The sequence below is a fragment of the Tupaia chinensis genome, unplaced genomic scaffold (assembly GCF_000334495.1).
Source record: "Tupaia chinensis unplaced genomic scaffold, TupChi_1.0 Scaffold000365_1, whole genome shotgun sequence".
NCBI classification, from domain to species: Eukaryota; Metazoa; Chordata; class Mammalia; order Scandentia; family Tupaiidae; genus Tupaia; species Tupaia belangeri.
The window spans coordinates 428,444-441,813 of NW_006159862.1; the positions used below are offsets into that span (position 1 = coordinate 428,444).

Consider the following 13,370-nt stretch of genomic DNA (forward strand, 5'->3'; position numbering starts at 1 on the left):
CTACATGGGAGACCAGCATTGTAGGCATTACACCACCTGCTGGCCCGGAGGAAACCCATTCTAATACGGGGTGTGTGTGTGTGTTTGTTTGTTGAGCCTAAACCTGTAATTTACTCATGGATTCACACCATTATGGAACTTTACCCCTCCTGTACCCCTCTCATGGAGAAAAATAGGTAAAAAGGCAAAAAATGAGGGCCATTTTCTAAAAAGTGGTAGTCCAGGTGATCACACTAAGTGCTTTTCTTTTTGCAATGGATTTTTAAAAATATTTAATTTTATTTATTCATTCATTTATTTTAATTTGACAAGAGAAAGAGAGAAAGTGAGAAAGCACTTGAGTCCTGGTGGTCCAGGACTCAAACCATGGTTGGCCATTGTGGGAGTGTCCAGCACCTTCACCACCACACCACCTGCTGGTCTCAGGAATGGATATTTTTTAAAGAGTAATGTTTCTGTTAGAAAGTCCTTTTTTTTTTTTTTTTTTTTTTTGTGTGGTTTTTCATTTAGGGGTTGTGCACTCGCCAGAAAGGTAGAGACAGAGACAGAAAGCAAGAAATCACCCCCCAGGAGGTATGGCCACGCTGCAATACCTTCTCCTCCATTCTCTTCTTGGGATCTTGGGCACGCATGCACACGTGCCTGGAGTGAGGTTAAGCCACCGGGTCTGGGACTTGAACCATGGTTGACTACAGGGGAGTCCAGCAACATACCCATTACGCCAACTGCTGGTCCCAGAATTTCCTGTTTTTATACGTCATTTTAGCTTACTCAAGGAAGTTGATCATGACAAAGATGTACAATAGAAAACCAGACTAAAAACACAAGCTATAGCTTAAAATATCTGGCAATTATACATACAGTACGTTTGAAAACATCTTCCTGTTCTACATCATGTCTTTATTGTTACTGAAAGAAACAACCACTGAAATCAATTCTTATGTGAATTAAATTTTTAAAAAGCATAAAATAAATGTGGGTGAGGGGACCAGTTAAAGGTTTTTTGTTTGTTTGTTTGTTTGTTTGGTTGTTTTTTTTTTTTAAGTTTAAAGGTCTCAGATGAAAGGAGAAATAAATTTTAGAGTACTTATTGTAATGGACACAAGTTACAAAACCAACTGTAAATGAAAGCTGTTCACTTGTCCCTTATAACTGCAAATTGTTTCTGGTTTTTATTCCAATTGGAATGCTAAAGAATGCAGTCACGGGAACCAGCAGTTAGCGTAATGGCTATGTCGCTGGACTCCCATGTAGTCAACCGCGGTTTGTGTCCCGGACCCGGTGGCTTAAAACTCACGCCGGGCGCGTGTGCGTGCGTGCCCAAGATCCTGAGAGGAGAATGGAGGAGAAGGGATTGCGGCGTGACCATCCCCCCGGGGGGTGATTTCTCGCTTTCTGTCTCTATGTCTCTCTCTGTCTGTCGGGCGAGCGCATGCGCCCTACAGTGAAAACTCTCTCCAAAAATAAATAAATAAATAAATAAATAAATAAATAAATAAATAAATAAAAGAATGCAGTCACCGTATCACTGTGTTCCTACCATATCTTTGAAGATTTATTGATCTGCTCTGTGATACATCTGGCATAGCAGCCATGACCAGGGCTTTACTTGCTTGAGTGAAGTAGCCTTCAGTCATTCTCCAGGATCCTTCATGTTTCTGAGGCACCTAGTGAATTAAATGGAGGTATGAGGACACCCACTCCATGAATCTCCTCTATTTATGAGATACAAGTGATTTTTCTTTCTGAGAGACTTTTGCTATAGGGCATCAGATGGAAAGCAAATCACTCCCCAGCAGGGATGGCCACACCACAATCCCTTCTCCTATTCTCCTGGTATCTTGGGCAAACATGCACATGTACCCAGTGAGTATGAAGTGACCAGGTCCAGGTCTTGAACCAGTCAGCCCTGTGGGAGCCCAGCAACACAACTACTATGTCATCTGCTGGTCCCAGGCTAGTAATTTTGATTTACTATTTTGTTGTGGAAGTGGGAGAGTTTCCCAGGTTTCCATCTGGCATTCTCCATTATGACTCAATCCACAGATGAGGGAACAAAGAGGTAGAACTGTTAAGTGTTTTATTAATTCCAGTGATATAACTTGGAGCATAGCAAAATAACTACTGAGTGTGTACACTGACCCAATGGGCCCATTGTAGACCAAACATTAGTCTGGACTCTATTACAAGGTCTCCTCAGACCCTGTGTCCAACAGGCCTTGAAATGTCTGAGAAATCCTCTCCTTAGCATACTTGAGTAATAGGTCTCTTTAGGGAAGGAATGGGGAAATTATCACAGTATATAATAATTCTATAGCATTTCTATTAGTTTATACTGCTGCTATAACAAAGTGGCTTAAACACAAACTTATTAGTTTTGTAGGTAAGATGTCCGATAAGGGGCTCACCAGACTAAGATGTAGGTGTTGACAGGGCTACACTCCTTTTGGTTTTTGGAGGCACTAGGTGAGAATCCATTTCATTGCTTTTTCAGGAGTCTAAAGGCTTCCTTTTTTTTCCCCAGGTCATGATCCCCTTCCTCCATCTTCAAAGGTAGCAATGGTGGGCTGAATCTTTCTGCCATCTCACTGGTTCTCTGACTGCTGAGAAATGTTTTCTGCTCTTCTCCAATCTTGTTGATCATTACAAGAATTGTGATGTGACACTGGTTGTGTAGTGCTACAAAGTGACCCATTTCTTCCTTGATCCATCATCTTTATGAGTAATGAGCCTGTCTCTGTGACTACCCCCCTCATGTCATCATCATGGCCTGCAGAAAAGAACCAATACCAACTTTCTTGCTGTCACCCTTCCTAGCTATACTCTGCATGGACTTTGTAAAAGGTCTTTCCCCACAGGCCCATTTCCTCATTTTTCTCACGAGCTATGACTGCTTAGGAATTTCTCTGCTGCTGGGAATTGGCCTTTGGTGCAACATGACTCCAAACCCTACAGAAAAAAATGCTTCTCACCTCTGAGTACCTTCAAATGCCTGTCATAGGATGACTTGTCTCTAGACCTCGGTCCACACTGCATGCATCTACAGGCAACTCACCTGAGTGTGTTCTCTCATGCGTGGTGAGGTATGACTGACTGGTAAAGCCTCGCCCACATTCTCTACACACAAAAGGATCTTCTCCTGAGTGTGTCCTCTTGTGATTTACAAGGCTTGATTTCCAGGTAAATTTTTTCCCACATTCAATACAGAGAAAAGCCTTCTCCCCTGAATGTGCCTTTTTGTGATTGTTGTAGGATGATATATTCCAAAACCTTCGTCTACACTCCTGGCATCTATAAGGTTTCTTTCCTGTGTGTGTTCTCTCATGCATGGTGAGGTGTGATTTACAGGCAAAGGCATCCCCACACTCCTTGCACACAAAAGGCTTCTCCCCTGAGTGCATCCTCTGGTGTGTAATGAAATTTGACTTTCTGTGAAAGTCTTGCCCACATTCACTGCACACATAGGGCTTCTCTGCTGAATGTGTTTTCTGGTGCCTAAGGAGATGTGGCTTCCAGTTGAACCCTCGCCCACATTCACAGCACACATGGGGCTTCTCCCTTGAGTGCATCCTCTGGTGTGTAAAGAGGCTTGACTTTTTGTGAAAGCTTCGCCCACACTCAGGGCACATATAAGTCTTCCCTGAGTGTATCTTCTGGTGTTTAAGGAGATGTGCTTTCCAGTGGAAGCCTTGCCCACACTCAGTGCACACATAGAGCTTCTCCCCTGAGTGTACTCTCTGGTGACTGAGGAGGTATCTCTTCAAGCTGAAGTGTCGCCCACACTCACTGCACACATAGGGCTTGTCTCTTCCATGTGTCTTCTGGTGTGAGAGTAATGCTGACTCATCACTAAAGCTCTGTCCACACTCCCTGCATATCAACAGCTTTTGCCTAGAATGTACTTTTTGCTGTGTAAGTAGCTCTGCCTTCTGGCCAAAGTCTGGTCCACACTCCGCCCACCTGAGTGTTCCCCATCTTGAATCTCCCATTCCTTTTAATATGTCATCTGTGTTCTTAGGATTTCCCCTCTCAGACTGCCTGGGTTCTATTTCCACCACTCTGTTCTTTTCCCTTGGGCTTTCTGGTTGTCTTCGGGCTGGGCTTGAAAATGTCCTTGGAATCTGCCTCTCCATCCTAAACAAGGGGTTAGAGCTTTTGTCTTTCCCTTGACCTTCTGCTGCATCTCTCTGGCCCCTCTGATCCAAAGACGGTTGCTGCTGTTGTTTCTGATCTGCCAAGTCAGGGTCTCTAGGCTGCATGTCATTCTCTGTATATGAGCCTGGGGACCTGTAGGCAGGATGTCTGTGTAGCAGGTGTTTACTGAGGTAGTGCTGACTGGAGAAGGACAGCGGGCAGCAAGGACAGAGATAGATTTCTGGCTTTGAGCCTGCCAAAGAGAAGAAGTTTTCAGTCATAAGAGTCAGAGTTGGGGCAGCTTAGGCCCTTCAGCCTTGTTTTGTAACAAGACCAGCTCCACAATACAACATGAACTCCATCTCCCATGAGACTGCCTCTACAAGACCAACTTTTCTGTTCCATTTTTATAGATCACATCTGCTCTTGGAAAACAAAACATATACTATCAAAGCATTTTTTCCACAGTCTATTTGCTAACCCACTGCTAGAGTAATTTCTAAAATTAAAATAATTAAATAAATAAATAAATAAAATAATCTTTTGAGAGTGGACTGACAGTGCAGACTGCTCCCCTAGAGAAATCAGTGAAGGACCAGCAGGCAGTATGGTGGTTAAGGCAACTGGATCCCAACAGGGCCAACTGTGTAGTTCGAGTCCCAGACCCCATGGCTTGAAAAGCACACTAGATCCATTTGTATGTGTGCCCAAAATACCAAGGAAAAGGTGTAGTAGAAAGAATTGCAGCATGGACATCCACCCTGGGGGAATTTCAACACACATCCCCCCTGCCAGTGAGAACACCCACCCTAAAATGGATACAAATTAAAACAGAAATCAGGATAGACATCTAAGAGTTGAACAACAATGATATAACTCTAAAGAATATCTTCAGGGCCAGCAGATGGCAAAGAGATTACATTGCTAGACGCCCACATGGCCAACCACGGTTCAAGGCCTAGAACTGGTGGCTTGAAACACAATAGGTGCATGTGCAAGTGTGCCAAAGATCCCAGGAGGAAATCAGAGAAGGGACTGTGGCATGGCCATCCCTCCTAGGGGGTGATTTCTCACTTTCCCTCTCACTGTCTGTCTCTCCCTACAGTACATATGCCCTTAGGCAGAAACTTCTAAAAACAAAACAAACAAAAAGTATCTTCATTACCTTGGCAGAGCAAGGATTTTTAAAACAAGACACAAAAGAGACTTTCAAGCAGCCTAGATAATGGCAATTGATCACAACTTTATTTTCTTTTTGGAGCTTATGTAGTTTGGATTTTTCTTTCCTTTTTTTTTCTTTCCTTTTTAAATTGATCCACGCAAGCTCCAAAAAGAAAATAAAGCTCAATAATAATGAGTACCTAAAACCCATACCTTAAGCACACAAAGAGGGAGAACACTATAAACCTATAATCAATAAATTTATTATCTAAATAAAGTCAAGAAATTAAACTGGTCTTCCCTCTGCTGACAGGAGAGGGTGCCCCTGAGCTGGGAATCCTGTCAAACACCACAAACTGCCATTCCTGGAAGGAGAAAAATAGTTGAAAACAACATAAATCTATTAAAAGGAAAAAAAAAAAAAAAGGAAAGCAAAAAAATCAAAATATTTCTGACACTAGATACCAACCATAAAATACAAACTCAAGGGAACCAGCAGTTAGCGTAATGGCTATGTCGCTGGACTCCCACGTAGTTGACCGCAGTTCGTGTCCCGGACCCGGTGGCTTAAAACTCATGCCGGGCGCGTGTGCGTGCGTGCCCAAGATCCCGAGAGGAGAATGGAGGAGAAGGGATTGCGGCGTGACCATCCCCCCTGGGGGGTGATTTCTCGCTTTCTGTCTCTATGTCTCTGTCTGTCTGGCGAGCGCACGCACCCTACAGTGAAAATCTCTCCAAAAAAATACAAACTCAACTATAACACATCAGTCTGAACAAACCGAACCTATAATGGGGGCCTGATTTAGTCAGACATTCCATCTTGTAAATTTAAATTGTTTTTCTTTCAGTTTGATACTCTCTGTTTGAGATCTCTTTTAGGAACTCTAAAGAAACAAATGGCCAACCTAAATCTTAAAACAATGAGGGACATTCTGCCCCAGGGGACAGAGACTCTGGTCTTGAAGACCAAATTGTTTGATTGTACCCCCTAGCTAGAAAATAACCCCATCTATGCTCTCCTATATATATAGTTGGTAGCCCTACAGATTATGCCTTCCTCTGTAAAAGCTTCTATATGTTCCCTAACCAGTAAAAGATACTTTTACATGTATTTCCAGTGTAGCCACACTCTAATTCTCCTTTCCTCTCCCACCAACAACTCTTGCCTTTCTGAGTCATACTAAGCAGCAAAGGGTCAGACCTGCTTTGGGTCTCTGGACTAGGACATAGGACCCCTTGTCCAGCAACAAATCATCCTTAAACATTTGGCAATAGGAAAAAACACTTAGAAATAGAAAAACTGTGAAGAGACATGCACAAAAAGATACAAACCACAGCTGTACAAAAAGAGATCACTGAATTCACCTAAACTCAAAATCTTTACAAATTTATAAAAGCCACAAAAAGTAACCAGGTTATCAACAGGGAGAACTTTTATTTTTGAAGTTCCTATAGGGCATGTGCTTTCCCTGGGGAAAAGGGGTGGGATAGGGCCAGGGAGAAAGTGAGAAATCAGCTCCCTCCCCCCCAGATGACCACACTGCAATCCCTTCTCCTGCATTCTCCTCTCAGGATTTTGGGCATACACACACACACACACACACACACACACACACACACACAAAAATGCACGCATATGCGTGTGCACACACACGTGCACCTATAGTGTTTTCAAATCACTATGTCAGAGAGTCAAACTGCACTGCTAGCCATGTGAGATCCAGCAGCTTTAACCTCCACCTGATGGCCCATCAACAGGAAGAACTTCTATATAACACATTTGATGAAGAATTGATTTCCAGGATTTAAAAAGACTATATATGTCAATACACTTTTCTAAGAGAAAACCAGAACTAAGATACAAACAAGTACTTTATAGTAGAAAATATGACAGCAACCAAGAGATATATACTAAGTATGTTTAACTTCACTGGTCACTAAACTGAGAACTCTTCCAGAAGTAACTTTATACTCATCACATAGTCAAAAAATCAAAGTCTGATTTTTTTAAATAATTATTTTATTTAACTTTATTTATTTAAATTTTGACCAGAGAGGGACAGAGTGAGAAGGAGAGAAAGAAGGAAAGTGAGAAAGCAAGTTGCCAGGTCAGGGTCTCAAATCACAGTCGGCCATATGGGAGTACAGCACCCCCAACCACCATGCCACCTGCTAGGCCCCAAAGTCAGATATTTCTAAATGGTGGCAAGGATATGGATGAGTATAAATGAACACAACATCACTGGAGAACCATCTGGCATTGCTCAGAGAAGCTACTGCTCTCTGTGTACAGCTGCTCCTCTCCCAGATGTGTATCTCAGAGAATATGTACACAGAAATCCACAGGGACATGTACTTCAGGGACTAAGGCAGCTTTGGTAAATAGTCCAAATAAGAACTACTGAAGTGCTACAAGGCAGCAAATACTCTGTGTTCTAGTCAGACAATGAAATATAACCAAGAATGAATATATTAAAGTGGGGCCAATAGTTGGCATAATGGCTATTTTGCTGGACTCCCACATAGTCAACTGTGATTCAAGTCCCAGACCCAGTGGTTTAAACTCACACTGAGTGCATATGCATGCATGCGCAAGATCCTGAGAGAATGGAGATGGGATTGCAGTGTGGCCATCCCCTAAGGGATGATTTCTTGCTTTCTGTCTCTCTGTCTCTATCTATCTGGTGAGTGCAAGCGCCCTACAGCAAAACAAAAAACAAAACCTCTTAAAAAAAAAAATGAATATGTTAAAGTAACATATATCAGGCCAGCAGGTGGCAGCATGGTAGTTAAGGCACTGGATTCCCATATCAGACCTGGTAGCTTGCTTTCTCACTTTCCCTCTCTCTCTTTCAGGTCAAATTAAAATAATCATAATGATAAATAAAATCATTTTTAAAAAGTAACATATATCAACAACCAACAAACATCAATGGGGAAAAAAACAGCAGGAGGAACCAGTAGATGGCGTAACAGCATTGATGGACTCAGAAGGTCAACCACAGTTTGAGATCCAGACCCAGATGCTTGAAACTCACACCAGGCATGTGTGCGTGCATGCCCAAAATTCCAAGAAGAGAATGGAAGAGAAGGGACTGTAATGTAGCCATAACCCCTGGGGGTGATTTCTCACTTTTTATCTCTCTGTCTCTGTCTCTCTGGCAAGTGCATGTGCCCTATAGCAAAAATCTCTCTGAAAAAAAGAAAAAAACAGCAGAAGGAATTACAATACAAATCCATTTTCACCAAGTGCAGAAATATGAACATCAGCATTGTATATAGTTTAGATACAAAAAAAAGAAAGGCTAAATAAATCCACACCTGGTAAGAACATCTACTTAAAAATAATGGTTCTCTCAGGTCAGTCCATGGCATGGTAGTTAAGGCAGCTTGATCCCACATGGCCAATGTTGAGTTCAAGTCCCAGACCTGGCAACTTGAGAAACCCACCAGGTGCATGTGTGTGCATGCCCAAAATCCCACAAGGAGAAAGGAAATTGCAGAGTGACTATTCCTCATGGGAGGGTGCTTTCTCTAGTGAGCACACATGTCCTCTGATAAAGATTTAAATACATGCATTAAAAAGAATAGTTCTCTGAGAGAAACTCAGAGGGGGTATCATCTAGGAAGGGGAAGTAGAATGCTTCATGAATGTTTTGTGAATGTTTTATGTTTTAGGATGAGGACTGGACAAACCTGTGCTAATTTTTGTCATCCATACTGTGTGGCATTTCTTAAGTACTACAGTACATCAAATGAGAAAACAAAACACTGTAACAAAGGAAAAGGAGAGATAAACAAATGACATAAGCCAGCTCCATGGCTTAGTAGTTAAGGAAGCCGGATTCCAAATGGCTGATCTTGCAGTTCTAGTCTTATACCTAGCGGCTTGAAAAACACACTGGGGCCAGAACCAGCAGATGGTGTAATGGCTATGTTGCTGGACTCCCATGTAGTCGAACGTGGTTCAAGTTCTGGATCTGGTGGCTTAAACTCATGCTGGACACATATGCATACATGCCCAAGATCCTGAGAGGAAGATGGAGGAGAAGGGATTACAGTGTGGTCATCCTCACTGGGGGGGTTGATTTCTCACTTTCTGTCTCTCTGTCTCTGTCTTTCTGTTGAGCACACATGCCCTACAGCAAAAACCTCTCCAAAACGAAAAAGAAAAACACACTGGGGGGTGGGGGGTGGGGTAGCAAGTGGCACAGTGGTTAAGGTGCTGAACCCCCACATGGCTGACCACTTTGAGGACTGGACCTGGCAGCTTAAAGTCATGCCAGGCATGTGTTCGTGTATGCACAAAATCCTAAGAGAGGATTGAAGCATGGCTATCTGCCGTGGGTGGTGATTTCTCACTTTCTCTGTCTGTCTCTCTGACAAACACATGTGCCTCATAGCAAAAATCTCTCCAAAAGAAAAACACACACGCACACACCATGCATAAATACATGCCCAAAATCCCAAAAAGGGGGAGAAATGGAGAAGTAACTGCAGCATGACCATTCTCCCTCTCTCTCTAATAAGCATACTTGCCCTCGACCTGAATAAATAAATAAGGAAAACTGGAGAGCATCTAGAAGGGTTGGAGGGGGGCCAACAGGTGGTGTGGTGGTTAAAGTGCTGAACTCCTACATGGTCGACTGTGGCTCAAGTCCCAAACCTAATGGCTTGCTTTCTCATTCCACCCACCCCCTACCTCTCTCTCTGGTCAAATTTAAAAATAGTAATAAATAAAATTAAATCATTCTTAAAAAATAAAAAGATGAAGGGGTGGGGGACTTAGACTGGTAGCACTGGGCAGTCATCTAGAAGGCCACAGACTGAGTGACAGAGAGAGAACTGAACTAGAAGAAAGGAGGCTTTTTAGGAGGAGAAAGTATCAGAGGTCCCTAGGCAGAGGACAGGCCTACAGGAAAACCTAGGCCATCTGAAGAGCAGCTAAGGAGGCCAGGAAGCAGGTTCCTCCCAGGCCTGAGGAGACTCCTCCCTGCTGAGTTCTCTTGGGCTTCCCAGTGGCCTGGGGTCTATCTACCCATCCCCCACCCCTCACCTGGACAGGTGCCAGGAGGTCGTCTTCTCTCTCCTCCCCAGGGCTCTTCCCCTTGCTCTAGCCGAGTGATGAGTTCTGGTTTAGAATGGAGGATTCCTGCTTACAGGGAAAAAGGAATGACTCTTGGTTGTAGCTCTAGGGCCTTTCTGGGATCAGAAAGACAGCACAATGACTCCACCCTAGGTGCTCAGAGGACTCACCCTCAGGGAACCCAGCTCTGGGTAAGGGACCTGCACATGCACAGTATCAGTACTGCTGGGAGAAACCTGCCCCAGCAGGACCTCCCCTGGGGGAACAGTGTGCTTTCCCTGAGCCTCACCATAAGGCAGGCAAAATGCCAGGGAGAAGCCAGGCTTACCTAGGGAGACCAGGAGGCTGTAGTTCGCCAGCATCACCTCCCTGTACAGGGTCCTCTGCACAGGGCTCAGAAGCCTCCACTCCTCCTGGGTGAAATCCACAGTCACATCCCCAAATGCCATGACGGCCTGTAACACAAACCCAGTGGGCTCACCATGAGGTAGCCTTCGTCAGGACGGTGGAGAATTCCAGGTGCCACTCCGTGCCTGGGGTCCTAGGCCTTGTTCTGCCTGGCCTAGCATTCATGACCCTGCGGGTGGGACTCCCTGGGGCTTCCAAGAAAAACAAGGAGTTCCAACCCACCTTGAGCTCAGACCTAGGCAGCAGAAGAGGAAAGCTCAAGTATTAAAACTACACTGTTCTCTGGAAACACGTGAACATTAAGTAACAATACAGTAAAAGCATGAATGGTTCCTGAGCCATGTCCTGACTTGGGGCTCCAAAATTTACAAATGAGGCTCACCAGTGTTCTAATACAACGAAAACCAACGACTTCTAACCTCCCTCAGAAAATGTAAATGTCCACCACATGAGCCCAGAACTGAGATCAAGCCCAGATCCGTAGTGGACGTGTCTATACAACAGGCTAGGCACATCTCAAATCCTGTAAAAGGGGGTAGTTCACCTTCTCCACGGGCAAGAATGAGTCCAGCCTGGCATCTCTGTAGAGCTTGACTGAAATAGGAGGGAACTGAGGCCAGAACATTCTGAACACCTAAAATCTAACAGACAAGAAGAAACTGGGTCTGAAGCAGTTGGAACCAAAATGGCCCCTAGAATGATCGCTGCCTAAATGACACTCTCATCTGTACCATGACAGTTTGGAAAAACCATGGCAACAACTAGAACTACCCTATTAAGGTAAGAAAGTAGGAGGGACAGTGGTTCTAGAAAAACCACTGCCCCTTTCCTGGAAGTCATGAAGAAACCATTCCTTAATTAGTCCAGCATTAAGCCAGCCACATGAGCCAGACACTCACCAAAATTCAAGGCGGCCCTACCTATAGGGTAGCCCTTCTATCTTTCCTCCTGGGTAATGGTTCTCTCCTTCCTCTCAGAGGCAGAGGAAGGAATGAAACTTCATCTATCTCCTCTATGGGACTGTTCCACCTATGGCATAGTCTGCTCTGTACACTTTCCTTAATAAACTTGCTTTCACTCTCCCTCAATGGCTTCCTTTTGAATTCTTTGAGTAAAGCCAAGGATCCTCACACACAGGTGGAATCCTCCCAAGTTGAGTCTCCCCAGAAACACTCTGGCACATAAAAAGGGAGGGGGAATAAATCAAATACTGGCCTTGGTATGAAAATTGCTAAAACTAGATAACAGGTATACAGTAGTTATCAGAACTGGGGCCAGCAGGAGGCATAGTGGTTAAGGTGCCAGATTGCCACATGGCCGACCATGGTTCAAGTCCTGGACCCAGTGGCTTGAAACTCATTCTCGGCATGTATGTGTGTGTGCCCAAAATCCCAAGATGAAAATGGAGGAAACAGGACTGTGGTGAAGCCACTCCCACCCGCCACCACCATGGGGAAGTGATTTCTCACTTTACCTTTCTTTCTCCAGGGAGCACATGTGGCCTATAGCAAAAATCTCTCAAAAAAAATGTTATCAGAATCAAAATGGAGATATCTGTGTCAAACCTTAATATAAGGGGCCAGTAGATGGCATAATGGTTATATTGCTGGACTCCCACGTAGTCAAAGATTTGAGTCCTGGACCTAGTGACTTAAAACTCACACTGGGTGTGTGTGTGAATGTGCCCAAGATTCTGAGAGGAGAACTGAGAAGAAGGGATTGCGGCGTGGCCATCCCCCAGGGGGTGATTTCTCGCTTTCTGTCTCTCTGTCTCTGTTTCTCCAGCAAGTACACACACTCTATGACAAAAATCTCTTAACAACAACAACAACAACAAAAAACCTTTAATATAAAAAAAGGGAGGGAGGCTGGAAAAGGAGAACACACATATGCATATGCCTATGATAAGAACTACTGACACTACAAAAAGTTTCTGAGGGGCAATTACACGCATATGCCTATAGTAAGAATGTTTTGGGGACCAGCCGGTGGCATAGTGGTTAAGGAGCTGGACACATGGTCGACCATGGTTCAAGTCCTGGGCCTAGTAGTTTGCTTTCTCACTTTTCTCTCTCTCTCTCTCTCTCTCTCTCTCTCTCTCTCTCTGGTCAAATTAAAATAAGTGAATGAATAAATAAAATTAAACAATTCTTTTAAAAAAGAATGCTTTTTTTTCCTTTTTCTAAAGAATTATTTTATTTAATTTTACTTATTATTATTTTGTTAAATGTTTTATTTAACTTTATTTATTTATATATTTTAACTTGACCAGAGAGGGACAGAATGAGAGAGAGGGAAAGTGAGAAAGCAGGCTGACAGGTTCAGGACTTGAACCTTGGTCAGCCATGTGGGAGTTCAGTGCCCTTAACCACCGCCGCCGGCCGGCCCCAACTTTACTTATTATTTTTTAATTTGACCAGAGAGGGACAAATGGAGAAAGCAAGAAAAAAGTAAGAAAGCAAGCCACCAGGTCTGGAACTTGAACCGCAGTTGCCCATGTGGGAGTCCAGTGCCCTTAAACACCATACCACCCGCTGGCCCATTATTTTACTTACTTACTTACTTACTTACTTACTTACTT

General features: G+C 43.7%; 1 protein-coding gene across 3 annotated transcripts in view; it reads right to left on the reverse strand.

Moving 5' to 3' along the window:
• Window positions 1-1,538: 1,538 nt before the first annotated feature.
• The window catches only part of LOC102482684 (Krueppel-related zinc finger protein 1), a 20,927-nt gene continuing 9,095 nt past the window's right edge, over window positions 1,539-13,370 (reverse strand). Inside the window, exons 1-5 of one of the 3 annotated variants that reach the window (XM_014589622.1) lie at window positions 11,334-11,473; window positions 10,710-10,836; window positions 10,352-10,447; window positions 3,056-4,387; window positions 1,539-1,667 (exon numbers count right to left, since the gene is read on the reverse strand). In XM_014589622.1, coding sequence (XP_014445108.1) covers window positions 1,651-1,667; window positions 3,056-4,387; window positions 10,352-10,447; window positions 10,710-10,836; window positions 11,334-11,414 — 1,653 coding nt within the window. In that variant the 5' untranslated portion in view covers window positions 11,415-11,473 and the 3' untranslated portion in view covers window positions 1,539-1,650. Of the gene's footprint in view, window positions 1,668-2,136; window positions 4,388-10,351; window positions 10,448-10,709; window positions 10,837-11,333; window positions 11,474-13,370 lie in introns of those variants that run through there. The other 2 variants (XM_014589623.1, XM_027773694.1) reach the window with 2 other exon arrangements.